Below are 26,811 nucleotides of genomic sequence, written 5' to 3'. Positions count from 1 at the left end.
GAATACTATTTTTGGGAATTACCTATAGTTTGGGGATTTTTTCCCTATGGGTACCCACAATTGTGCTTTTATGCAAAATAAACATATAGATATTCATATGTCCTATGTTTATGTTCACATATAACTATGATTACATTAATACGCAACAGTCTACATATTACATATGCACATATTTATTTACCAATTACACAGAATACATATTATCATGTATAATTTTTTTTTTTCAGGGCCACACCTACAGCATACCTAAGTTCCCAGGCTAGGGATGGAATCAAAGTTGCAGCTGCTGGTCTACACCACAGCCACAGCCACAGCCACGTCAGATCCTGAATCCACTGAGTGAGGCCAGGGATCGAACCTCATCCTTATGGATACTAGTCCTGGTCGTTACTGCTGAGCCACAACAGGAACCCCTATATCACGTATAATTAATACGCACTTTTCCACGCGCGTGCACTCGAGCCTGTGGAGACCCTGAGGACGCCTAAGCATACCCCGTTACTCGGAGGAACGCCGCCACAGCGGCGGTGGGAGCGATTCCTGGACACGCCTGGGGCAGCGGGCCAGGCATCTGAACTACAAGTCCCAGCATTCCGCTTGCGGCGAGGGACGAGGGACCCGAGCGCGGGCGAGACCACAAATACCGGCAGGCTTGGCGCAGATGCAGGGACCACGAATCCCAGAATGCACTGCTCAAGGCTCGCGCAAAGCCCTCCGGGACATGTAGTCTTAGGGGTGGCTAATTCCTAGTCATTCCGCCTCAAAGAAAATGCAAATTCTTCGAACAGCCTACCGACGTGATTTCTCCGGGATTATCCGGGAGCCCGAGCGCACGACAGTGAAGTAAGCAGCCCGGGGGCCCGAACTGCGGCGGGGGAGCGGGACGCGTGCGCATGCCCGGCGGTCGTCGGCGCCGGCGAAAGCGCGCGCGGAAGGCCTCGCACGGCAGGCCCCGCCCCTGCACCCGGCGCGCCCGCCCGGGAGCCTGCGCAGACGGCGCGGGGTGGAGGGCCGTGGGGAGGGACTCGCGGCGCCTGCGCAGTGCGGCGGCTTCTCTCGCGAGGACGGACGCCATTATCGCATCTCCCCGACAAACACCACGAGAATTCCGCAGCCCACACGGTAATTGCAGCTCCCGCAGCCGGTCGCGTCTCCACCTCCCCCTTCCCGCGGGGCGAGAGCGAGAGCGAGATCTCCCCTCCTCCCTCCTCCCTGCGCCCTCCTCCGGCCGCCGCGCCCGCGCCGCCGCCGCCCCCGCCCCCGGACGCGGGGGCCCGGCCCCAACGGCCCGCCGCCCTGGGCGCCCCCGCCTCAGCCCTGCCGGCCGCCGGCCCGCCGCGCCCCGGCCCGGCCGGGCTCCCGCCGCCCCCGCGGGCCTGTCCCGGAGCCGGAGCTGGAGCCGGCGCGGCGCGGGCCTCCCTTCCGGGACCTCGTCCCGCGGTGTCCGGGCCGCGGGCCGGGCGGGGGCGCGCCGCCTCTCCTCCGGGACGCGACCTCGCCTTCGCCGGGCGGCCCCGCGGGTGGGCCGGGCGGCGGGGAGGCCGCTCCGGCGCGGGCTGCGGGAGAGCGGCTGCGGGGCAGCCGGGCCTTCCCGGGGCCGGGCCCGTAGCCGGAAGTGCGGGGGCAGGAGCCTGGGGGGCGGGCGGGTGGTCCGGCCGCGTGAGGGGCCCGAGGTGCCCGCGGTGCCGCCCGGGGGCCGCCGCCGCCGCAGTGCCCGCGCCCTGCCCCCCGCGTGCTCCGCTCCGGTTCCTTTGGTCTCGCAGTTAAAATAAGTGCGTGTTCTTGGCACGCGGGGCTCTGTCCCCGTGGGCTCTCATTTCTAGGGACGGCTGTCACTCGCGGGTCCTGTGCGGTGGCGGGGACGGCCAGCCTTTCGGCGAGCCGGGCAGGTGAGAGGGGCTGACGGAGACCCACGCAGGTCAAGGGGCCCGCCAGGACACGCAGGCCGGGGGGACGTGTCTCAACCCCACGCTCCTGAACCGCACGTACATTTAGTGCTTTGATAAGGGAACGTCCACGGGGAAAGCGTCCCTGGGAAACCTCGGCCGAGAAGCAGCAGTTCCCGGGCCGTCGTTCTGTGCCGCTGCTGGAGACTTAGCTCCGTGGTGTAAACAATAAGCCGAGGTTACCAGTTTATACGTTCTTGACTTGCTGCCTTTTTGTCACATAGAATGACTTGGCGTTTTATGTCAGATCCCATCTCTCCTCTGCCCAGAGTGCACCGTGTTCAGGAAACTCGTTTGGATCGGACCATAAGTCGGCCGATACCACCCTGTGAGCTGTTTGTGTTTTCTAGCGCTCCTAATGGCTTTTCTTTTCCCTCGCATCTTCTCTTCCCCTCGACTCTACAGGGCTTTAAATTCTCAGCGGCGCTGTGGGGTCCTCCAGTCTCCCCCTTCCCAGCCCCCGGTCCTCTTGGGCCGGGCTGGCTCCCCCTTAGACCAGCACAGGGTCCTCCTGGTGTTCTCCGGCCTCTCTCTCTCTCTGAGTCTGTCTGTCTGTCTGTCTCTCTCTCGTCGGAGTTTGCTCGGGACTCCTGTGTTCTTCCTGGCTGTCTTCATTTCCGTGAGCTAACCCTAGCCCTGATCCTCCTGCCAAGCAGCCTTCTTCCGTTTGGGTAACACTTTTTGGGGGGGCGGGAGGCACCCGTCGCATATGGAGGTTCCCAGGCTAGGGGTCACGTCGGAGCTACAGCTGCCGGTCTACACCTCAGCCACAGCAACGTGGGATCCGAGCCGCCTCTGCGACCTGCGCCATAGCTCCCGGCAGTGCTGGATCCTTAACCCACGGACCCAGGCCAGGGATCGAACCCGTCGGGAGGCTCCTCTTTGGCGTCAAGGCATTTCTGGAGTGCTGAGAACCTGTGGCCTCCCCCTCTGAATGCTCTTCAACTCCGGGATTTGTCCTTCAGCTGGGATTTGAAACTGGCGTGTCACTTGGGAAGCTCTTCTGCTCTGCGTTTACTCCTGTGTGTTTGATGGTGGCATCTTGGATTACTCCTCCCACCGCCCTCTCTTTATCTTCTTCCCGTGTTCCTGTTTCTGGGAGAGGGCTCCGGTTTATCTTCCAGTCCTATTTCAAAGCCTTTAATTCGCAATCACAACTGCAGTTTCCAAGGGCCCGTTGTTCTCTGACTCTTTTCATGGTGGGGTGTTTTGTGAAGGCGTTGTCTTCTCGACTGAGGATACTAATGAGGATTTTCTCGGTTCTTTTGTGCCCTGATTTCCTCTGGTGTCACTCATTTTCTTTTTTGAAAGATTGGAGTCTTGCTGTGTGTGGCAAGTGCTTTTCAGCTGTTGGTAGATGTTGCTGTCAAGGGTGAGAGGAAGCTGGCAGAGAAGCCTGTGGGGCTGATTTGTGAAACGGGTGCTTGGGAACTTTTTGTTGAGTTGGGACCTCGAATGCCCGGAGGCAGAGCTTTTCCCTCTCGGCCTCGGGAAGAGCCGGGCCGTGAACCGCTCCTCCGTGCAGGGCCCCGACCTCCGCCGGGGGTCCTGGGTCTGGGGTCCTCGCGTTCCTTTGTGGTGCCCACTCCCGTGTGCTCGAGTTGCTTTCGCCTCTGCCTTCGCTTAATGCTCTTGGTCTGCCTCACATACGCAGAGCTCACCTCTGCTCGGCCGCCTTGGTGCTGGGTCCCACGGGCAGTGGGTTGGGTGGCTGGATCACGGCCCCCAGGCCACCTCCGCATTGCAGTGCGGGCGGCTGGTGTGCGTTCCTCCTGCAGGTTCTGGCCCCACGGCCTTGGAGGGGTGCCAGGCTCGGCGGGGGGCGGGGAGGGCAGCCACAGCTGGCGGTGTGGCAGCGTGGTGATTTTGGACTCTTTTTTCAGTGGGCTTCTCTCTAACGAGTGGAAGGCCTGCCTCTGTCTGGGTGAGCGTGTGCTCCTGGCGCGGTGTGGTCGGCTGTCGTCTGACCGTTGTGCACGGCGAAGTGCCTCCGCCACCGCGCTGCCAGGGCCTTGCGGGTGACGTGGTCCACGGGCCAGGGGCACGGGAGCGACATGCAGGCTTTCAGGCCCCGTCCGGATGTCTGGAATCTGAACCCCCAGCTCTGTAAACGTTACAGTTGGAAGCAACTTTAGACTTTCGGCAAAGTTGCGAAGAGCAGTTGGGTGGCCTCCCTTCACCCACTTGGCGCAGACGTCGCCCACCGTCAGAGACCCTCACGAGGTCCGAAAACAACATCCCCACGGGACGCTCATCACAGGCCTCGCGCGACCTCCCCAGTCTCCTGTGGCGGGGTGGCTGTCATCCGCGGTCGTGTCCTGCGTTGAGTTTTCACGTCTCCTTAGGGGTCCTCCGGTCTCTGGTGTTCATGTAGCCCCGAGGTATGTCTTCGCGGTGTTGGGAAGTCAAAGGAAAAACCCAGTACCTCGAGAGTGGAAAAGCCCGGCAGATTGCAGCTCATGTCATCAGTAAAAAGCCTTGGTGCGTTCCCGTCGTGGCTCCGTGGTTAACGAATCGGACTAGGAACCGAGAGCTTGAGGGTTCCGTCCCTGGCCTTGCTCAGTGCGCTGAGGATCCCGCGTGGCTCTGGTGCAGGCCGGCAGCTGTGGCTCTGGTGAGACAGACCCCTGGCCTGGGAACCTCCATGTGCCGTGGGTGTGGCCCTAGAAAAGACAAAAAGACCAAAAAAAAAAAGGAGAAGTAACAAGACATGGTGATGGCACGTGCCCTGACCTGCCTGGATTCAGAGCCGTGGGCCCAGAGTCTCGTGAGAAAACCCGAGCTGAGGTGTCTTGACCAGTGCGCCTCCCAAGTGCCCCGGGCGTCGAAGGGCGGAAGGATTCAGAACGTGCTTCTTACACGATGGCCGCGTGTGGCGCACGCACGTGCCTGGAGAAATGCTTCCTGTGCGAGTCGGTCGCCGAGGAGATGGGAGAACCAGGAGTCTTGATGGTGGGTGGGTACACGGGTGCCCCCGGCACAGGGTCTAGGTGGCTTGCTGGTGACACCTGTTAGGCGCTGGCCTCGGTGTTCACTTAGCGTCTCTGCTCTGCCGAATTCCCCTGTGCAGTTAGACGTGACCACGCCAGAGTGACTCGGAAGTGCCCTTGAAGTTCACAAGTCTGGGGAAAGATGAGCCGATTCTCGTGTTGAAGACGAGCCTTCTGGGGGGGAGCGTGTGCAGGCTCTCACGGAGACTGTCTCAGAGGAGCAGCGAAGAGCCCCCTTCGTGAGAGACAGAGATTACCGGGGCCTCTGACTTGGCTCACTCGACGGTCGTGGAAGCCGACGGTGCCTTGCTCACTGGAGGCGCTGTGACCCTCTGACGTGTTGGGCCGGATGGGGTACCAGGAGGAGTTCTGAGGCCCCTGAGGGTTGGGGGGGTCACATGGTTGCAGTTGGCTCTTAAAAGGGGGCCCTTGTGTCCTGGGTCCTCACTGCAGGGTAGAATCCTGGCCACCACCCCTGCCTTCCAGAGTAGGCCTCAGAACGCGTGACCTTTGGGTTTCTGCCTTGGTCTCGTGTAGGCTGCGAAAATGTGAGCTCCAGCCCCCGGTTTCGTGGGCTCTGCCTTGCCTTTGGCTCTGCCCGTGCCCCTCGGGAGGTGTGCCCAGCCCGCTTCCTGGGAGGGGAGGGCGGGGAGCAGTGCCGCGTTCTCACCGTGTTGCTCCAGGGTAAGTGAGAGGAAGCCGAGCTCGCGTGTCACCCTCAGAGCGCCCACTGCTCGGAGCCCGTGGGTGTCCTTGAGTTAAAATGCGATGGAGACGTGACCTTCTGAAGCCCCTTGCAGAGTGTGTCCCGACAGCATTGTGAAGTTAAGTCCTCTTGAGTTAAATTCTCGGTGCGCTCCTGTGTCCCCAGAGTGGAGAGTTGTGCAACTTAAGTGCTTTGGACCGTCTGCCTCCGGGGCGGGCGGGGGGCCGGGTAAGATTCGCTTTCTCCCTGTGAGAGCCCTCACTCTGGGGCGGGGGTGGCGGCGCAGGAGCGCTGCCCTGGACAGTCCCCCTGCGGTCAGGTGGCTGACAGTTGGCGAGGGCTGAAGGGGAACCTCTCAGGAAAGGCCGGAGCAGGCGAAGGGGTGGGGACGGATTTCGTTCCATCGCTGCCGAGGTGCATGGGTGGCTGGAGGGTCTGGAAGCTGCTGCCATTTCCTCGTCCAGGCTGGGCCTGCGTTGGCGTGGGCAGCGCCGGTGCGTAGCTAAGGGCCCCGGCGGGGTGGGAGCCTGGCTGGCGGGCGGGGCGGGCGGAGCCGAGTCGGGAAAGCGCAGCCCTGTACCGCTGCGCCGACAGTTCTGGAATAAAGATTTACCTTCCGTGCTGCAAAGAGTGCTGCTTCTGTCTCTAGCGATTTTTCCTTTTTCGTCAAGGTGGAAAGTCATCAAATAACTTGAGGCAGAGCTAAACCTTTGCACATCAGCTTGGAGGAAGCTGGCTTTCCTTGTCGATGCCAATCACGCGTCCCTCGAGGGTGGCGCGGGGCCGGAGCCGGGCCCGACGTGGGCAGCCGTTCCTGCTGTGGCCACCAGGTGCAGCCCTGCAGTCGCCTTGGCCCATGGGGGGCGGGACGGGACCTGTCTGCTGCCACGCATCGCTCTGTGAACTCCCGGGGGCAGGAGCCAGGGCCGGGCCTCAGGAGAAAGGGCTGCCTTGAGCTGGGAGCTCCCCTGAAGATGCCGAGTGATTCACTGCCGCCGCCTCGTCCGATGGACCTGACGGAAGGCTGGGGCCGCTTACCAGCCAGAGTTGTCAGGGCGGTCGCGGTGTGCAGTGAACTGGCCTTCTAGTCTTGAAATTAAACACGTTATGGATTTTTAAGATTTGCGAGATGCAACTCATTTCGTATTTTTTGTAAAGTGAGGGGTTTAATATTTGTTGCATGATTTAAGTTTGTATAATCAAGCTTGCCTACTTCAGGTTTATAGACGATGCAGTCATACAGCGTTACGGAGAAGAAGCTGCAGGGGTGCACTGAGATGGGGTCCCCTCCGCGCGTAGCCATTCACAGAGCATTCAGTTCGACTTGCCTCGTGAGTTCTCCTGGGATCAGTCAAGCGCTCAGGCGGGCTGCGTGGCCTCCTCGGACTTGTGTGGATCCACTGTGATCTGAATCAGATCATTGCTTCTCGTCGGCGGCGGTGGAGCCGGCAGAGCCAGCCCAGGCTGGAGCAGCTCTCAGGAGGCGGTGGTCACTGCTCTTCAATAAAAGTTCTCGTTTCTTTCTTCCCCAGTCTCGGTCTCCAGCAGTTTCAAGAGTCTAAGACGCTACGGGAGTCGCGCAGCGCTTGGCTCGGGCACGGGACGATAGACTTCTCTAAGGGTCAGATGAGTGAGCAGTTTTGGCTGTGGTTTGGCGGGACCCCTCGGCTCGGCTCTTGGAGGGTGGGAGCTGGAGGGGGCGAGGCCGTTTTCCAGGAAAACTGATCTACAGAAACTCACCGCTGGCTGGACCAGTCCCTTAGACCACAGTCGGTGGCTCTGCTAAAAGTGCTTGTGCAGGGAGCCGCCGCGAGGCCGCCACCAGCAGCCCTGCTCCTCTCCGCTGCCTTGAGTTCGGGGTGACGTGGAGGGTGTACTTGGGGGAGAATCCACCTGGAAAGAAGGTCAGAGGCAGCCTTGCAGAGGTGTGGGCGTCAGCACCAGCTTCCGATAAGGAGGCCTCCGTCCAGCCTCTGCTCCTGGGAAGCCGCGCCTCGGCAGCTCTCCGTGGGGAGCGGGTGCGGGAGTCAGAGTCACGGTGCAGAGCTCACCTCGGTTCGCGGCTGCTCGTGGGTCGTGGTTGCTTTGTCCCTTGTCTCCAGCTGGGTGGGTGTCCAATTTCTTTCCTTTTTTTTCCCACTAACAGTTAAAGAATATGATGTCCCTTTATCCTTAAGTGTCTGAGTGGCTTTTCCCTACAGACAAGGGCACTTTCTTATTTAACTACAGTGCAGGCTTTGGAGTCATGAGTTTATCGCTGATGCAGCCGTGTTATCTAAGCAACAGACCTAATCCTGGAGTTCCCGTCGTGGCTCAGCGGTTAACGAACCTGACTAGCATCCACGAGGATGCAGGTTTGATCCCTGGCCTCGCTCAGTGGGTTGAGGATCCTGCATTGCTGTGGCCGAGGCGTAGGCCTGAGTCAACCCCCAGCCTGGGAACCTCCATGTGCCGTGGGGGCGGCCCTAAAAAGGAAAAAAACCCATGTAATTCAGATTTTACTAATTCTCCCAATAATGTCCTTTTTTAGCAAAAGAAAAAGGGACTCCTTTATGACCTCTGGGTATGTTTTCCCTACGAGTGTCTGCCCTTGGCCTCATTCCCATACGCTGTGCAAACTACAAGTTCAGCAGACTCACGTCTGCAGATCCAGTAGTGACAGAAAGCCCTGAATCCCCGTTTCCTTCTGTTTGCGGGAGGAATGACGCTAAGCGGCGGAGCGCCGGGCTGGTTTTAAGGTCCCTCCATCGCTGGCTGCCCGCGTGGCTGCAGTGCGATTGTAATGGGTCAGAACTGGGTCAGAACCAAGGGTGGCTTTACAGGGTGTCAGTGCCTCCATTTACGAGAGGTTGAATTACCTAAGGAACCCGACATCCTGTCGGGCTGGGTAAGGGTTGTTTTCTAGGGGCTGCCGCTGTTCCGTGCTGGACCCATTTACCTATCAAAGTACACTTGACCCTTTAACGGTGGGGGTTGGGGCACCACCCCTCCACGTGGTGGGGTGTCTGAGCGTGGCTCAGGGTCCGCCTTGCGTACCCGAGGTCCCGTGAACACAGGTCCACATCGTCAGTCCAACCAAGCGTGGGTCGTGTGGGGCCTGAGGGTTTACTACTGAAAAAAATTCTGGGGAGCTCCCCTGTGGCTCCGTGGAAACAATCTGACTGGTGTCCAAGAGGATGTGGGTTCGATCCCTGGCCTTGCCCAGTGGGTTGAGGATCTGGCATTGCTGTGAGCTGTGGTGCGGGTCGCAGACGAGGCGTGGATTCCGCCTTGCTGTGGCTGTGGTGCAGGCCGGCAGCTGCAGGTCCGATTCAGCGCCCAGCCGGGGAGCTTATGCACGTCGAGGGTGTGACACTCAAAACCGGAAAACAAAAACAAGAAATTCTGCCTGTAACTGGACCTGTGCAGTTCGAACCTGTGTTGTTCAAGGGTCAACTGTAGCCTAAATACTTGGGGTGACGGAATTTGTCCACCTGGAAGGTTGGTATTGGGCTAAGGTGCAAAGAAAATTCTGCAAGGCGGATAAGTGGGTGTGTAAGTCATGTTTCTGTAGTGAGATTTGGGGGGGGGGGTAGCAGATTTTCTTGAAGTTTAAAAAAGCTTCATTCAGAAATAACCTTAAGAGTGTGGCACACGGGCCCTGGCCCCGGCGTTGCCGTCACTGTCCAGGTTTTTGCCTGTGCGGGTGACTTCCTTGGCACACTGGTTCCTCACTTTGGTCTTTCTCAGAGCTCCACACGCCGCACGGCAGCACCTGTTGACAGGCGGCTCGGCATTCAGGACACGGGTCCTCCAGCCTGGTCTGGGGTGAGGAGGGAGGAGGCTCTTTGGTCTCGGGCACACACTCCAGAGTTTTGGCAGCTGCCCTGCCTCCCAGGCTGGCCTGGGGCATCGATCTGAGCATTGGCAGAGCCCAGCCCTCGGCGCACCGTTCTCAACGCTGGGCCTCCCACAGGGCTGGGCCCTCTGCAGCCCGTAATTCCCACCTCCCGTCCCACTTCAGACGGGATTCCTGGGATTCTTGAGCAGTAATAGGAAGGCGTTCTGGTTTGATTAAGGCATTTGACTTTTTTTTTTTTTTTTTTTTAATTTGGCTGCCCCTGAGGGACGTGGACATTTCCAAGCCAGGGCTGGGTCCCCCGCCACAGTTTCTACCTGTGTCACAGCTGTGGCAGCGCCAGATCCTAACCCGCTGCACCACAAGGAAATTTACGTGGCATTTGACCATTACCGTGGCTTTTAAAAGTGGAGGTATCTTTTATAGATACGTGGCTTTATGGGGACATTTTGACGAGGTGCCCTTCTCATCAGCCTTGGATCTGACCCTGTGGTGCTGAGGCCCCCAGTGCCATTGCTAACCTTTGGGGTGTTGTGTTCCATGCCTGAGTTTTGAGGACATTGGAAATCAGCTCTTGGGTGAAGTGATGCCAAGACGCCATGCCCAGTACATCTGGACGGTGAGCTTGTCCCTGAGATGGTGGTGACGTGGGCTGTGTGCCTGGGTCGGCCGGCATCGGAGGCAGACCTCGGCGGCTCCCTGCTCCGTACCCATTTCCTCTGCTAGATGAGCTTCCTCGGTTCCCTGGGCCTGCCTCCGTTGTGCGGGTCAGAAACTGCGGCGGCCACCCGTCCTTGTTGCCTGTCAGGAGTAACAACCGCCCACGGGCGGAGTCCGTCATCTTCCGTCTGCGCGTTGCCCGGCTAGGAGTGCAGAATTTCTTACCATCTTGGCACGTGCTAGTTGTGCGGGTGGTTTCTGTGAAATTTCGAGGTGGGAGAAGATGAGGACACGGGCGTCCCTGACCCCAGGCTGCTGACCAGTTTGTGGGACGCGGTGGGGGGGGGTGATCCAGGGATTTCCGTTTCTGGAGGGATCCAGTCCCCCCGCTCTCCAGGGTTCAGAAAGGGACCACGAGGTGATGGGAACGGTGGGATTAGTTGACCGGACACAGCGTGAGTTCCCGTGGGAACGGGCTCTGTCCCCCACGCCCACCTCCCTGCTCCCGGGTCTCGTAGCCCCTTAGGCATTCATGATGCGCCATCGAGCTGCAGGAAGTGGCCAGGGATGGTCTGTAACGGGGCCGCAGCTACGGCGCAGGTTGTGGAGATCCAGCGTGATGACGCTTGTTAGAGGCGTCAGGATCCAGGGCGCGGGAGCTCCTCCCCTCACTGTTGCTGTGATCCACCTTCCCGCCAGGCCCTGCGCCTCATGCCAGTCAGCTTCTCTGTGCAGACCTAGTTGACAGCAGTGTGCACGTCAGCAGAATTTTGTGTCGCCGCATCTTAGAATTGGAGACCTGGGCAGGAGCTTAGAGGTGACGTACATAGCACGGCCTGCTCAGGACACGCTTCGCCTTGGTCGTAAAGTACCGTGTTCAGAGCACAGGCACCCTTGGGCGCCCGATCCCTCTGAGGGACTGGCCGGTGTGAGCCCCGCACGCCCGGCCCGCACCGCCCTCCTCGGTCACGGGGGTTAGGACCGCTGCTTGTTCTCTCCGGGGAAGTGACTTAGCTCCTGCACTTTCTGATGGGAATTGTGGTGGATTCTCTTACCATGCGGTGTTCTGGTTTTGGCAGATCATTGATTACTCAGTGGTACTTTCCCTGAGAATTTGAAATTCTACTAGATGCTTTCAGACAGTTTCAGACTTGAGTTTGCATTCTTAAAATCTTAGGGCCAAAACTAATATGAACATGTGTCAGTGGGAAAATGTCTTTAAAAATTTTAAGTTTTACCTTGAAATTCAGTATCCGAGTGTGATGTGTAATGTCTCTTTGAAACATGACTTTCTTCTGTAGAGTCAAAAAATTGACCTCCGTCATCTAATGTGTTTTTACATCTCTGAATATTTTCCATTTTAACTGTAAAAATTACAGGCACCAGGGAGGGAGGGAAAGGGGAGGAAGGACATGGCCTGTGGTCTCGAAACGTTTCATGTTTTGCTAGACTTTGTAAATTTTTTTAAAATAAGAAATTGGGAGTTCCCGTCGTGTCGCAGTGGTTAACGAATCCGACTAGGAACCATGAAGTTGCGGGATCGCTCCCTGCCCTTGCTCAGTGGGTTAACGATCCGGCGTTGCCGTGAGCTGTGGTGTAGGTTGCAGACGCGGCTCGGATCCCGCGTTGCTGTGGCTCTGGCGTAGGCCGGTGGCTACAGCTCCGATTGGACCCCTAGCCTGGGAACCTCCATATGCCGCGGGAGCGGCCCAAGAAATAGCAACAACAACAACAACAACAAAAGACAAAAAGACAAAAGACAAAAAAAAAAAAAATAAGAAATTGATGAGAACCTAGATCTCTTGGGCGTTCCCTGGTGGCTCAGTGGGTTGGGGATCTGGTGGTGTCACTGCAGTGGCTCAGGTCCCTGCCTTGCTGTGGGTTTGATCCCTGGCCCAGGAACGTGTGTGCGCCAGGGGTGTGGCCAAAAAGAAAAAAAAGGCACCAGCATCTCTCCTGTCCCTGCTGTAGCTGGAGGATGGAAAGAGCCATCAGGCTGGCGCCTGGCGGCCCGGTTCAAGAGTTTCCACGCCTACAGGGGTGTGAGCCTCCACTCACTCCACCAGGATTCTCCGGGAGGCGCCCCTGTGCCCAGCAGGGGTCTCGTGGCGGTGGTGACCCCGTGCACAGAGCCAGGGTTTTTACAGTTGGGCAGGACTCTCAGCCCTGCTGTAAGGGCCTGCCACGCGCTCCTCCATTGCCGTGGGGTGACCAGCTGCGCCCTCGCAGAAGGGTCAGCCGGAACTCATCTGCAGGCCGGATGGGAGGGGCTTGGCTTCCTGCCTCCCCGTGTGTGGTTTTGGGAGGGACAAGGGGACAGATTAGGGACCAGAGGCAGGCACTCATGAGAGGCGTGCTTGGCAGGCCGGGTACAGTGGGAGGGAAGGGGAGGCGGCCTCAGGCCTGAGGGTAGTTGGCTCCTGGGGGCAACGGCAGGGGGATTTAAAGAAGGGTTGTGGGGTTCTTTCTCGGAGGGTGGGGGGGTCAGTGGGGTCTCCTCGAGTGATGCTCTTGGGGAGCTTGTCAGTGGGGACAGACCAGGGCTCAGCTCTTCAAGTGTCAGAGCAGATTTTATCATCAAATGGCCAGAGAGTGGTTGGAAATACTGGACCTGGGGAACCACTAGGAGGGGTCGAGTTGGCAGATGGCGATTTGGGGGCAGGGGTGTCCCTCCCTGTAACTGGGCGTGTGCCTGCCCACACCCCGCAAGACGTGTGGCTCGGTCACCGCCCCGTGGCCGGAGAGGCCCAGCCCAGCTGGGGGCAGGGGTGCCCTGGGGTAGGAGGACTCAGGGTGGCCTGAGGGGGAGGCTGGCTGGAATCGTTCCCAGGGCTCTTGTCTGGTCCCTGAGCAGAGCCTGGTCTGGCAGTGAGTTTGGAAACCAGCATTTTGTTTGGGGTCCTGAAGGGCGTGGGAAGGCAGTGTTGGTGGGTGGCCGAGGGTGAAGGTTCCAGAAGACGGTTTGGCTTGGGAGGGTGTGATGGCCTCTGGTGGGCAGTCTGGTGGAGGAGAGGTGGTAGTAGTTTCTGAACGGTTAGTCTGGAATACCTTTTTGCAGACACGTAGCAGAGATGGTGGGGCTGTTTTTCCGCCCGCCCGTCGTCCGCGGCCAGGGTGGCGCCTGCCAGGAGGGCGCTCGCCCTCGACGCCGCGCAGGAGCGTGTTCCCTGAGTCCGGGATCCCGACCTGCTGGCTGCGTCTGGAGAGCCGGCCCAGGTGTGCACCCTCATCGGGGTGCGCAGAGGGGTGACCCGTGGTTTTTCTGCATCTGGAAGGAAGTTGCAGAGAGACGTCCTCACTTCACCCCTCGACGCTGGAGCCCGTGACCTCGGTGTCGCTGAAGGGACCGGCTGTGTTCAAGTTGCCCCTGGAGGTCTTTTGTGTCTGTACCTGCGCCCCAGGACCGCACGGTGGAGGCAGGTCTCCCCAGCCTCCGTGGCCAGTGGGCCGGCAGCCCGGGCCCCTCTGCTCCTGCTCCGACTCCCTCAGCTCGCCGCTGGCTCTGGGCATCCTGCCTTGATCCTCCGGGCCAGGCACCCGCCCTGGCGAAGCGGCGGCCCCGGGGAGACCCTACACGCCACCTGTCTACCCAGGGCATTCGCGAGGGAGATGTGGGGGCCAGGCTGGCTGCACCCCCTCGGCACATGTCTGGTGAGTCTCTGAGACCACCCAGGTCTGTCGCCGCTGAGAAGCTGGCCCTACGTTATCACAGCCCTGCCTCAGTGGCAACGTGGGACTTGGTGTCACCGGAGTGAATGCTTCATAGCGGACACAGTTTAGTAGCTGCCAGGGAAGAATTAAAATGCGGGCGTTATGTGTATAGAAACTTCTGTTGCAAGACACACGCAGGCCTTTGCAGTGCGTTCGCATTGAGCGGGGCCAGTTGGTAGAGCAAATAAAAGTTGCTTTAATTGCCTTTGTGGTTTCTGTTTTATAGCAGACATTACCTGAGATTCACTCCCATACCCGCGTGGCTCTTGGGCTTCCTTTTTAGAGATAGCATTCCTGAGAGCAGTGGCTGTCACAGCGGGGTCCACGGAGCCTCAGGACTGTCCCTGAGACCGCCCCGGGGGACTCGCGGTCCGAGCTGGTTTCCCGGTGGTTGTGGTGAGGTGAGGTCGTCCGCCTTTTTTGCACGGTGACATTTGCCTCAGGTTCCCGAGCTGCAGGTGTGCCACTGGACTCGGCTGCTGTGCAGTGAAGAAAAGCCATTCTCGCTGAGAATGGCCTCGATGAAGCAGTGAGAGGCATTCATTTTGTGAACGCGCAGACCCGAGCGCCTCTTTAATACTCCGTGGCAAGCCCCCAGCGTGTCGGGGTGCCTGTTGTGGTGCGGCGGAAATGAACCCAACCGGTAACCATGAGAATGTGGGTTCGATCCCTGGCTTCGCTCAGCGGGTCACGGATCTGGCCTTGCCGTGAGCTGGGCTGTAGGGCTCAGACGCGGCTCTGATCTGGCGTGGCTGTAGCTCCGATTTGACCTCTAACCTGGGAACCTCCGTGTGCGGCCCTGAGAAGCAACAGCCAAGAAAACCAGACAGGAAGTGTGTGGGAAGCAGCTCTGCGTTTGGAGCTGGAAGGCTGCCTGGAGACGGACCTTCTGCAGTTACTGGAGCTGCTGGCTGAAGTGGCCGCATTTCCGTGGATCACTGTCGTGGAGTCCTTGGCCGCGACGGGTACGTTACTCAGTGGACAGAGTCAGCCTTCAGTGCGAGGAGAGAAGCTGACGGTTTTGCCAGGGGCGAAACTTGAACTTCAGAAAGCCTGTGTCTGCCACTGTCAGCCTGGCTGTCTCCTAATAGTCCAAGGCTTTTCTGATGAGGTCAGTGCTGGGTTAACCAATGAGATGCTTTAGATACTGTCGGGAACAACACGTGGAAGGTCAGCCCAACTCCCTGAACCAGTGTTTTCCAAGTGACCACATCGGACCCCGGGCTAAAGATCCATTTAACGTGCAAAGACAGGAGTTCCCGCCGTGGCGCAGTGGCTAACGAATCCGACTAGGAACCATGAGGTTGCAGGTTCGATCCCTGGCCTTGCTCCGTGGGTGAAGGATCCGGCGTTGCCATGAGCTGTGGTGTAGGTCACAGAGGCGGCTTAGATCCTGCATTGCTGTGGCCGTGGAGTAGGCCGGCGGCTACAGCTCCGATCGGACCTCGAGCCTGGGAACCTCCATATGCCGTGGGCGCGGCCATTAAAAGCAAAAAAAAACAAAAAAACAAAAAAAACTATATGTTGCTATGTAATGTATTGATGTTTGTAATTTCTCAGTGAATAAAGTCTTCCTGCTCTTTCTGCTTTAATTTCAGAGATGGTAGTATTGACAGACACTCGAGCACAGGCTCGCAAGCTGTCCCGTGGTGAAGGGGTCCCGAGACCCGTGCGCCTGAACGGGCCGGCCGCGCGGTGGCTCCTGTCGCCGCAGCCGCTTCCCTGGTGGCGCTGCTGCTTTTACCTTTGACGAGCTTTCTGTGTGTTGGAAAGCGCGCCCGAGAAAGCCAGGGAATCAGACGCGGGACCGGGAGGGAGGACGCGTCGCCTGCGGCGTGTTTGACCTTCTCCTGATTCAGACTCCAGCGTCTCTCGGGGCTGTCGTAGGGCAGAACCCCCGCTGTCCTGGTCTCTGGGGTGCGTGGCCTGTCCTGTCCCCTCCTGCTTTCTTTCCAGCTCCTCCTCTGCGGACCCCTCCAACCCCGCCCTGATGGGGGGCGCGTGGAATCCGTGAGCCAAGTCTTTCTCACGTGTCTCAATGTAAATAAAATCCATTTCTTTGCTTACTGGCTTCTGATTACTTTATTACAACATTTCTATCCGAACGAATCTCTTTTCCTGGAGGGGCCGTGTCCCCAGCGGATGGGCTCTTGACCTGGGCGCCTTCAAGCCGCTCCTGTGGGTGAGCATGACTGCTCTGGCTCTTGTGGCGGGTGGCCTTGGCCTTCCTGATCCAGACGGCGCAGAGTCTCCTGGTCAGTGCCCTGGGGCTGGGGGCTGGGCAGGGGCTGGGCGCAGGGGCCGCTGTGAGGCCTGGGTGACGTGGTTCTGACGGCCTTCTGTGTGCTTGCACCCCAAGACTAGCCTTTGGGGGGCTCTGGCCTGTGTACATGCCAGCCCCCCACCCCTGAGCACTTGGCTCACCTCGCGAAGGGACAGCTCGTGCCCACGCTGTGCAGGGGACGCCCCGCTTTCTCCCTGAAGTCACGCGTGTGGCCGCAGCTCCTCGCTCGCCACTCTGCGCAGATCCGACGGCAGGGAAGTGCGGCCAGCGGGGCAGAGGGGGCCCGGGCCCGGGAGGTGACGCAGCAGCTGCGCCCCGCTCTCTTCCACCAGCCTCGGCGCGGGCATCTCATTGCAGGGCCCGTCGGTGGAACATCTCTGCAGAGGGTCTGCCCTGAAAACCTCCTGAGAAAAAGCCCGTGCGTTGAGACGCCCCTGAGGTCCTCCGGTGGCGGCCGAGAAGACCTCCCTGTGGACACGGGGCTTTGCTGGGCTCTTGTCTCTGGCCGCCTCTTCTCCCAGTGGGTGCTGGTGGACGTTGCCCTTTACCGCCTTTGCTGGGGAGCCCGGCTGTGTGCTCAACTTCAGTAGCTCTTCTTTTTCCTGCTTTAACGGCCTTGTGCTTTTATTTTTCGGGTGTCTGGAATATTTTTAAATTAAGCACAATTAAAAATAAACGTGCATTCTGTGTTTCTGCCGCTGAACAGCTACTCGAGTCCGTGGCTGACGCCCCGGGAGCAGCTCGCATCGTCACGTTCAGCCTGGCGCGTGTCACACATGAAGTTCACAGGCACAGGCTGCGCGGGTCCGTGACTGAGCTGTGCGGTAGCCCTGACGGAAATCAGGCGGTGGCCACCGAGGACTCTGCAGACCTGGGCTTAGGCTTCGTAAGCAGATGTGCTGCCCGCCGTGGTTCTGTCGGGGGGACCCTCTGTGGGCTCCTGCACCAGATCCTGTACGGCTGCGCGTGGTGTGCCAGGCCCCGGGCATTGCTGCCCCAGGGAGCCTGTCTCCCAGAAGGGGAGACACGTGCTCAACACGCTGGGTGTTCAGTGCCTGTGCCGGGTTGGGTCTGAGAGCTTTGCAATAGAGCAGGCGAGGGGGCCAGGGAGCCGTGGCTGTGGGTCGGCGGCTGTGAGGAGCCGCTGGAGCAGAGGCCAAGGGTCATCGGGAGTGAGAGCTGAGCTGGCAGTGGGGAGCCCAGCGGGGACCCGGGGGGTGCAGGGACAGGCAGGCTGGTGCCGGCATTTTGGCTGGGCACTTTGATGGGCTCTACCACCGCCCCAAAACCTGGGGGCCCGGGGGGGGGGAGCCCAGGAGGGGCTGGTGCGGATCCGGGTGTGCGAGGATGAGGCCAGCGTGAGAAGAGAGGAGGCCGTGCCGGCAGGGCGGGTGGCGGAGGCCAGCAGGGCCTGCAGCTCCGGGCGGGACGCCTGAGTGGTCATAGGTGCGGGTCGGTGTGCAGAGGGACACCTTTGGTTTGGGCACGTTCCCTCGAGACTAGACAGCCCCCGGGAGGCAGCCCCAGGCCGTTCGTCGAGTGGCTCTGGAGCTCCCGGAAGAGGTGGCGCCTGACAGGTAGAGGGTGTTTCAGGGCAAGTGAAAGAGGTCTGGCGCCCGGCTGCGCTCTGTGTCGGGCTGAGGGCTAGGACCTCTGGGGAGTTGGGCTGGGGGTGGGAGGCCAGAGTGAGCCCTGGGCCGGTGCTGCAGCGGGCAGGGCTCCGGCATGAGATACCTGCACGGGGCAGTTTGGTGGGTAGGTGGCTTAAGGGCACATTGGCTGGTTCTAGAGGGACTGTGAGGACAGGAAGCGGGCAGCATTGTAGGCACGTCTCAGGCAGAGGGCGCAGGTGGAGGGGTGGGTGGTGGTGGCCGCCAGGGGGCCACTGGCGAGGCCCGGGGCTGGCATGGGGGGCTGAGAGGAGGGCTGGGGGAGAGCAAGGCCAGCAGCCACGGGAGGGGAGGCTGAGCTCCCGGGAACCAATGGAGCAGAGGACGCATGGTGCCCCCAGCCAGGGGCAGAAGGAACTGGAATTTAGAGCGGAGAAGAGAGTCTGACCCATGGTCCAGGAGCACGAGCCATCCCAGGGCAGGGCCTGGCACACCTGCACCTGTGGTCCTGGCTGTGGATGCACCGCCTTGCAGGCGGGGGAGCGGGCGTGGGTGCGAGGCGGGCTGGAGGACGGCTCCCTCATCTCTGTCTGGGTGCATGGTTGGCCTCGTCTCTGTGCTTCGTCTTTGCTTTAGAAACAGTTTCACAGGTGATGAAGAAACAGTACGTGTTTACGGAAGACGCAGCAGTCCAGGAGGATAAAGGACGAGGGTTGCTTTGTGTCATCCGTGCCCTCCCCGTGGGTCTCCTTGGCTCCGTGCGTGGCGGTCCGCGTACGCGCACAGGGACGAGTAGCTGCACGTCCCCGCGGCTTTCCTCTTTCCTCCTTTCTGTGGGTGTTACACTCTGGAGGCCTCTCCGTCCGCGAGAGCGGGCGCCGGCTCTGTCTGGCGGTGCTGTCGTTTGCTGGCGCACCCGCCCAGATCCCCAGGACGGAGCACTTGGGTGGTTGAGTTTGGTCCGTGGGTGCTTCCTCCAGGTGCCGCCTGCCAGGCGCTCCCTTCCCAAGCCTGTGGCCGTTGCCCTGAGAGACGGTGTGGGCGCCCATCGCGGTCCAGCTGCTTTGTGATACGAAGACTGGACCACCTCCAGGACTTCTGAGAAATGGCAAATTTCATTTGCCAAAGTGGCAACCGCAGGCATCGTTCTGTTCCAGTTTTCTTGGGCTCATTGCCCCAGTTTTTTCTGTTCAAACCCTCACAGTTAGCAGAATTTTAAATGACTCTGTCCTGGCAGCAGAAGCACATTGAGTAAACAGCTTGGAGAACGTGGGGTGTCCTCACTTGGAAGAGGGTAGGAGTTGGGATTTCATGGTGCGCTTGGAGGACCTTCTCCAGCCACTCGCGGAGCTCTTAGAACCCAGGGAGAGCTTGGCTTGGGCACCTGAGAACTTTCCACTGCCCACGTGAGGGGCGGGGGTCCAACCTGGGACCCGTGGACCCGGGGCCGTGGTGAGGGGGCCTCAGGGCGGATCTCGGAGGCTGGGCCTGGCTGCGCGCCGCGGATCCCAGAGTACCTCGCCCGAAGCAGGTGGCTGGGGATTTTCCTCGGGTCGGAAGGCCGAGGCGGGCTGTCCACGCAGCACCGTGTGGCGCTCTGGAGCCGCCAGGCCCCGGCTCCCACGCCCTCTTCTGGCGGCCGGCGGCGGCAGGCGGGCGCGGAGCAGGAGGAGGAGGCGGGGGCGTCGCAGCTGCCCTGCAGCCCCCCGGCCGGAGCAGGTCACGTGGCCACGTGCGCACCAGCTGCCGAGAGGCCGGCCGTCCTCTGGCTGCGTGCCGGCGGCCTCGGGCGCTCCCTGTGAGCCTCGGGGAGAGCAGGTCCCGGCTGGGCCGCCAGCGGTCTGTGAAGCTGGGCAGATTGGCTCTCTCTGTGCTTTTTTCCTGGAAAGGCATCTGCAGCTTTTAAAACTTGGATTCTGAAAACAGTGTGTGACCATAAAACATCTGAAGCTCCCCCGTCCAAAGACTGGCCGGTTGGCGTTCTCTGAGGGTCAGCGCCTCGTCAAGGAGTCCAGTGTACCCTTTGATAACCCCCGCTCTGGGAGTTGCCCTGGGGCGCAGCGGGCTAAGGATCCAGTGGTGCGGCAGCTGTGACGTGGGTTCGGTCCCTGGCCTGGGAATTTCCACGTGCTGAGCGTGCAGAAAGAATAAAAACAGCAGGTTTGCTTTGGTTCTTAGTTTGGAAAAAAGAAGGCGTTTATGGCATGAGTGGTCTTGGTCCTCAAGCTGACCACAGTTAATCTGCCCGGAGGTCCCTTTCAGAAGACGCAGGCTTGGCGTGGCCCTTGCAGGCCTGGCGAGTCCTGCTTGCCTCCGAGTCCTGGGGCTCGGCTGAGGCCAAGCAGGCGCCTGGACTGAGAGAGTTGCGCTGCATGCCGGGGAGGTTGGAATCGAGAATTCCCCCATGGTTTATGCCTAAATATTTATTGCCTGACTGTTTTTAAAAGGAGTTTTTATTTTTTGAAGAGGTGATGATGCACAGGATAAAAAAAATGCACACAGGAGTTCCCATCGTAGCGCAGTAGAAACCAACCCGACTAGGAACCACGAGGTTGCGGGTTCGATCCCCGGTCTCGCTAAGGGGGCTAAGGACCTGGCGTTGCCATGAGCTGTGATGTAGGTCACAGATGTGGCTCGGATCCTGTGTTGCTGTGGTTGTGGTGTAGGCCGGTGGCTACAGCACTGATGAGACCCCTAGCCTGGGAACCTCCATATGCTGCAGGTGTGGCCCTAAAAAAATAAAACACACACACACACACACAAAGATCAAAGGAGTTTGTTTGCTTTTTTTTTTTTTGTCTTTTTTTTTTTTTTAGACGTTTTAGAGGCTTCGCAGGACCACGGTCGCCCTGCACCCTCCTTGTCTCAGGGGTGGAGGCAGCCCTTTCTCCATGAAGCCCTGATGTCTTTGGGGGCGCGCTGGGGTTTCAGCGCCCCAGTCCGGGTGTCGGGGCCCGTGCCGCCTCTGGATCCCGCGCTGTTTCTGCACCTTTTTGGTGGGCACACTCGAGTTCATGCCTCCAATTCGCATACACGCCCCAGTCCAGGTGCGCGGCCCCAAGGTGACCCTGACTCTGGAGCTGCTTGTCAAGGGCACCAGGAAGGACAGAATTGCAGTAGCCTGTCCGTCCGTGTTCAGACACCAGCGCTCAGTGTGATTCCCCAAGACTGTTAAATGTTGTTTCACGGTTGTTCCCCCAGTTTTCCTCCCCCTCTAAAGCAGGGAAGTCGTGTCTCCGCTGTCAGAGCCCGCAGCCCTTGCAGCCTGAGCTTCCCCCTCGGTCTGTTCTCCGTGCAGATGCATGTGCGTGTGGTCGGCTCTGGCTTTCTGGATCTTGCTTCCAACAGTGTTCCTGGGAAGGGCTTGGGGAGCGCTGTGGCCGAGCCCCGTGGGTTGGGACAGGTCTGTGCTCTTGTACTTAACTCCTTTGGTCTGGATTCAGAGGCGCCCATGGCTTTCTTGGCAGGTGTCCTTGCAGGTGTCCGGGCGGGTCTGCTGCGTGCTAGGCCTGCGCTGGAGCTCGGGAGCCTGCTCCGCTGCCCCCAGCGTGGTAAGGCCCCTGGTACCTTTGTCTAGATGGCTAAGGTGCTGTTTCTTTTTAACTACTGTTTTTATTAGAACGTGTCTTGTATTGGTTGTTGTGCCTGCTCCACCCTGGGCTTGTGGTGTGTCCTTTTCATAAGTAGTTTCACGTGTTCGCCCCCGTTTCTGAAGCGTTTTCTGAGATTTCCTGAGGAGTCCGTGTCGTTGCTTTGGTTTTCTTTGGGTTAAACGCGTGTCGGATCCTTTTGGCCGGTCACTGTGCTACTTGTTGAAATTTTTCTTTCATTTCTTCCTTCTTCTTACATTTTTCCTCCTGTCTTCCTTTTGTTTTATCTGGAGGCGTTTGTTGCTTTCGGGTGATTTTTCCTTTATTTCTCGTCTTTTCCGAGCTCCGTCCCCTCCTCTCTGGGTTTCCCAGTGCAGGTTATGGCCGTGGGTGTCTTCTGTGCTCTGCCCGTGCATGTTAGTTTGCTGGGAACCGTCAGGGTTGTGTTCGTCGCGTAGGGACGTGTCTGGCCAGCGTGCCCGCACTTTCTGCGATGCTGCTGCTTTTTTGTTGCTGTTTGCTTGTAAAGTACATTATCTTTGCACGAGATGTGACCTCCGTATTTTCTGTTGTTTGTCTTCGGTGAAATGAATTTTCCTGCGTGTTTGGAAGGGGGCTTGATTTAGGGGGTTCTCCTAATCTCCTGTTCCAGAGCGCTGCCTTCCGTCGGAGGAAGCCGTCAAACCTGCTCTCGCTGCGTGCCCAGCTCTCCGGGCCGTTTCTCTGCCCCCGTTCGTCAGACTCTGGCGGGCCCTGTCTCTGCACTTTGCTCTGTTTGGTCATTTCTCGCCCGTGTCTCTGGCCCAGGAGGACACGCTGGACGCCTCATCTTGAGCGTTCGTGGCCTGTGGGTGTCCTGCAGCCGCCCTCGTGCTCGTCTGCCCTCAAGTGGCGTCACCTCGGGGGCTCAGCCGCTCTTCTCCTGCCCCCTGCGTCCCCTGTGCCTCTCCCACGGGGACCCCGAGCGGGTTGCCCTTTTGCTGGTGCTGTGGGGTCTTAGGCGCGCCCGTCTCTCGGCTGCAGACCTTGACCTGCTCTGCTGTCCCGTTGCCTCATGTGTTTTTAGGGGGACACCCTGGAGATGAATCCTCTCACCCTCTGTCGCTGCTGTCCTTCCCGAGTTGGACTTTGGAAGGGCTTGGCGGCAGCGCTTTGTGGTCCCCTGTCACCTGCGTCTGGTCTGCGGGGACGGTGCTGCTTTCGTGCCCCCTCCGTCCACGCGAGGGTATAAACGGGAGTAACGACCCTGGCCACTTAACGGTGGTCCCCAAGGCCGCGTTGGCGCCGTGAGGGGGATTTCAGGCAGGAGCTTGGCCCATCCCGCTGCGGGGGGCTGCCCCTTGGATCTTCTGGGCCGCGACCATTGGAGCCCTAGCATTTCAGCAGGACGAGGGAGGCGTGGGCCTTGAGGACGTGTGTGGACCCTGTGCGTTCAACTGCGGGCCCGTTGGAGTGTACCCGTTCAGAGGGGCTGTCAGTGGAGACCTGCAGAAACTGGACACTCTGGGGGTATTGGGGCGGCTGCCCTGGGGGGGCGGGTGTCTCGGGGAGGGGTGCCCGCGGGAGGGGCGCAGGGAGCACCTCTGGCTGCAGCACCGGCCCAGGGTCCCTGTCGGGAGCCTGCAGTCTGGGCGGAGAAAGATAAGCCCGTGGCTTCTTTGGGACGTGTCTGTTCCTTGGTGACGGACGTGTCAAGTGCAGGCTGATGACACTCGGTGGCTGGTGGTCTCGACCCTGATCTCCAGGGACCCTCTTTTCAGGAACCGTGTGGAGATTGTCTTTGGAGCCCTGTGGCCTCATTTCTGTTTTGGAAAAGAAGGCGTGATTGGCCTGGTCAGAGGCTCCAGGAGCCGGAAGGACGCGGCACCATCTGGTCTGGGGCGGCGGCTGGTGCACCCTCAGTCTGTCCAGGGGAGAGCGGTGCGGGCAGCGGACGCAGGGCGAGGGGATGGCCTTGGCCGAAGGGTCCGTCTGGGTGAAACTCGGGGTGTGGTGTGTGTAGCGGGAGCCGAGAGCTGGCGGGGCAGGCGAGGGCCGGCACGTGTTCCCTGGGCAGTGAGGGGCTGCTGGGGGTGACGCAGTCCTGCCGTCCTGGGACGCTGGCTTTGGAGGGGGTGTGGGAGCGGGCTGCTGGGGTGGGGGCTGGCCTGGCGAGCCGTGTTTGGGGGCCGTTTCTCCGTTCTGAGAGGACGCACTCCCCTCGCGGGGGCTTGGGGCAAGGAGCGCCCTGTATTAAAATGTCCCCAGGCACCTGGTGTCCTCTTGCGTCATTTCAAGGTCATGGTCATTGATCTGCCTTTGCTTTGGTTTTCAGGGACAGCAACCCCATCCCTGGTGAGCTTGGTTCCTGCCGTCGCCCGGCCACTCTGGTCGCTCTGGATGATGTCGGAACAGGACCTGGCGGACGTGGTGCAGATCACCGTGGAGGAGCTGAGTCCCGACCACCCAGGTACACAGCCGTGGGCGGGAGGCAGCCAGGGTCCCAAAGCGCTTCCGGAAGTTTCCTTCCCCTTAAGCGAAGCGCGAGGCAGAGCGATGTGTGCTCCGTAGGCGCGTGCACGCGCCGTCTGCCTCCAGGCCCATCCCGCCGGGCCCTCGGCGCCCTCTCGGTGCCCCTCCTGCCCCCCTGGGACCTGTGCCCTCGGGGGCCTCCGCGTCGAGGGTGAGCATGGCCCCCTGCTGTGCGCAGCCGCTCCGGGCAGACGCCTGCCAGGCCTCCATCCCCGGCTGCGCCCCACGTCTCTGTGCTGGCCTTCCTCTCTGCGCACCGTGTGGCGAGGGTGTGTGTGTCCTGGCAAATGTTTGTGTGGAGTGAGTTCCCAGGGGCAGAACTGCGGCGCGTGGAGGGTTCGCAGCAGACGCTGCCGGGCGTCCCCGCAGCGCCCCGGGCCGCTCTTCGGGGAGCGGGAGCTGACTTGGCCCGCGCTTGCGCTGAGGCCGGGTTCTCTTGGCGACGTCCAGGCACACTTCTGCTTTGGACCCGACCTGCGGATTTGTTTTAAGAAGGTGCTTCATAAGGAAGCTGGAAACTTCAAGAAATTTGTCTCTGTGACACTTTTGTGAGCACTTTTCTTTTCTTTTTTTTGGTCTGTTGGTCTTTTAGGGCCACACCCGTGGCACATGGAGGTTCCCAGGCTAGGGGTTCAGTCAGAGCTGCAGCCGCCGGCCTCCACCCCAGCAGTGCTCGATCCTTAACCCACTGAGCGAGGCCAGGGCTCGAACCTGCAACCTCATGGCTCCTCCTCGGCTTTGTTTCCGCTGCGCTGTGGCGGGAACAGCACTTTTCTTTTACGAGAGGATGTCTTAGTGTCCCCTCTCCTTTTGTTTTTTTTTGCTGTGAAGTTTTACGTTTCCGTTAAGTCTGAAGTAACAGCGCACACAGAGCCATCACAGAGCATTGTGCCTGCTTTTCTTTCTGGAACAGCAGAACTAAAATGCTGACTTGCTTCCCCACCAAAAAGGATTTTCAGGAGTCACATAGGCAAGTGTGATGGGGTCTGTCCTGTGTGAGCTTGTCGCCACGGTAAGGGAAAGGTGGCCTTTGGGAATGCGTCCTGGGCTGGAGGGTGAGTAGCACGCATGACTTGGCCTTGAACCCGGGGTCCCAGGGAGGCAAGGCGCCCTTTCAGATGGGCTGTCCTCCAGCTGGGTTTTCTCCGTGTTTTGCTTCTGGGTTGCTTGGGAAAAGAGCTGTCCCCTGGTCCCGGGTGCTCTGATTTTGGTGGCTGGATGACAGTTTCCTTAGAAAATACACGGGTGTCATAAAAGAAAAGTGTTCCAGTCACATAGCTTCTAAGCTTTTTTAGGGCTGTACCCTCGGCATATGGAAGTTCCCAGGCGAGGGGTCGAATCAGAGCTACAGCTGCTACAGCCGCAGCAACACGGGATCCTTAACACACTGAGCAAGGCCAGGGGTTGAACCTGTGTCCTCACGGATACTAGTTGGAACTCCCCCAAGCGACGTTTTAGAGCTGGGAAACTCTGACCGTTTCCTTCCCAGATCAGCTCTCCCTGTAGGTTACAGTCTACAGAAGGATTAGAGAAATCGCGTCTGACCCTAGTTTGGTCCTAGCTTTGCTCCTTAAATAGCTGGGAGCTGCCACTTACGGCTGCTTAACAAAAACCTACTGTGTGCAGGGCGCTCCCGAGGCCTTGGTAGACGGGAGGCCTGCGGCCTCTGGCCTAGAGCGCTCCCCACACCAGCAGGGCCCACACTCCGTTCCTGCGTTTGTGTCCAGTGTGGGTTTACGATCGTTTTTTCCTCATCTCTAAATGTGAACTTGGTAAAGCGTGAAAACAGTCAAGCGAGTAGAAGAAACACAAATTCTCCATAACCCTAGCGACTGAACGGCTTTAAAATTGTTGGCGTGTCCATCCTTCCTTTCTTCTGAATTCCATTTAAAACCGGAATTCTGGGAGTTTCCATCCCGGCTCGTTGGGTCGAGAACCTGACACAGGGTCCACGAGGATGTGAGTTCCATCCCTGGCCTTGCTCTGTGGGTTAAGGATCTGGCGCTGCTCCAAGCTGCAGTGTAGGTCGCAGATGTGGCTCGGATCTGGGGTTGCCCTGGGTCTGGTGTGGGTCTCAACTGCAGCTCTGATTCAGTCTCTACCCAGGGAACTTCCACATGCCAGGGGTGTGGCCCTAAAAATCAAAACACGGGATGCTTAGGTGCTGGTGCTTCCGCGCGTGCTCAGCGCGTGCTGGATGCTCCCCGTCTGTGCATGAGGCCTGTCGTCCAGATCACTGCAACGGCCTTAGAGTGAGCAGTCAGTTCTGCCTCATCTTAAAAGTAATCCGTGTAGGGAGTTGCCTGGTGCTCTAGCAGGTTGGTTTCTGGCGTTGTCCCTGCTGGGGTTTGGGTCCCTGCTGGGGGGCAGGTTTGAGCCTTGTCCTGGGAACTTTGGCCTGCTGCAGGTATAGCCAAAAAAAAAAAAAAGTTATGCCTGCAGAATCATAGAAAGCAGTGCAGAGGGGCCTGCTGCTCCCGCCTGGGACCCCGAAACGTTCACGTTAGCACCGTGGGTCTGCCTTGCGCCTCTGCAGTGCAGCCACACGTGGGAAGCAGTGGCGCCCGGGACTGCGTGCTGGGACCCAGGCCTGGGCCGTGGCTTCTCCGTGGACAGTGCTGCTCGGGGGAGCAGCTTCCCTGCAGCGGGGCCGGCTGAGCTTTGGGCCAGTGTGATGGCCAGGAGGAGCGTGCTGCTCGGAGAGCGGCCTGATTTGGGAAAGAGGTGGCCGCCTGGCCGGTTTTACTTCCCGGTCAGGAAGAAATGGTCCTTAGTGACCGGCTTCCATCAGAAGGGGCGGCCGAATCGAGCCCCGGTGAGAGGCCAGTGGTCCCGCCGTTGGATCAGCTCAGCCCCACAGCAGGGAAATCATTTATCTGGTAGCTCATTTCTTCTCGAGATTAAGGAGAGAGCCTCCCTTTTCTGCCTGAGTGAGAATTTAAGTAAAAACTGTAGAAAAGTAAAA

At 59.5% G+C, this 26,811-nt stretch overlaps 2 protein-coding genes across 11 annotated transcripts in view; one reads left to right on the top strand and one right to left on the bottom strand.

Annotated features, from left to right (window-relative positions):
- Positions 1-911, bottom strand: part of CA5A (carbonic anhydrase 5A) — a 43,776-nt gene extending 42,865 nt beyond the window's left edge. For 3 of the 10 annotated variants that reach the window (XM_021093677.1, XM_021093678.1, XM_021093681.1), the window contains exon 1: positions 440-585. The gene's annotated coding sequence lies outside the window, so the exon portion shown is untranslated. Of the gene's footprint in view, positions 1-439; positions 743-793 lie in introns of those variants that run through there. The other 7 variants (XM_021093676.1, XM_021093682.1, XM_021093680.1 and 4 more) reach the window with 5 other exon arrangements.
- BANP (BTG3 associated nuclear protein) overlaps positions 1,042-26,811 on the top strand; it is a 74,025-nt gene continuing 48,255 nt past the window's right edge. Inside the window, 2 exon segments of the mRNA NM_001244650.1 lie at positions 1,042-1,122; positions 23,650-23,784. Of these exon segments, the coding sequence (NP_001231579.1) occupies positions 23,715-23,784 (70 nt within the window). The 5' untranslated portion in view covers positions 1,042-1,122; positions 23,650-23,714.

The sequence above is a fragment of the Sus scrofa genome, chromosome 6 (genome assembly GCF_000003025.6).
Source record: "Sus scrofa isolate TJ Tabasco breed Duroc chromosome 6, Sscrofa11.1, whole genome shotgun sequence".
NCBI lineage: Eukaryota > Metazoa > Chordata > Mammalia > Artiodactyla > Suidae > Sus > Sus scrofa.
Note: the sequence above shows the minus strand (reverse complement) of the source record. Positions and strands in the feature narration are given on the sequence as shown.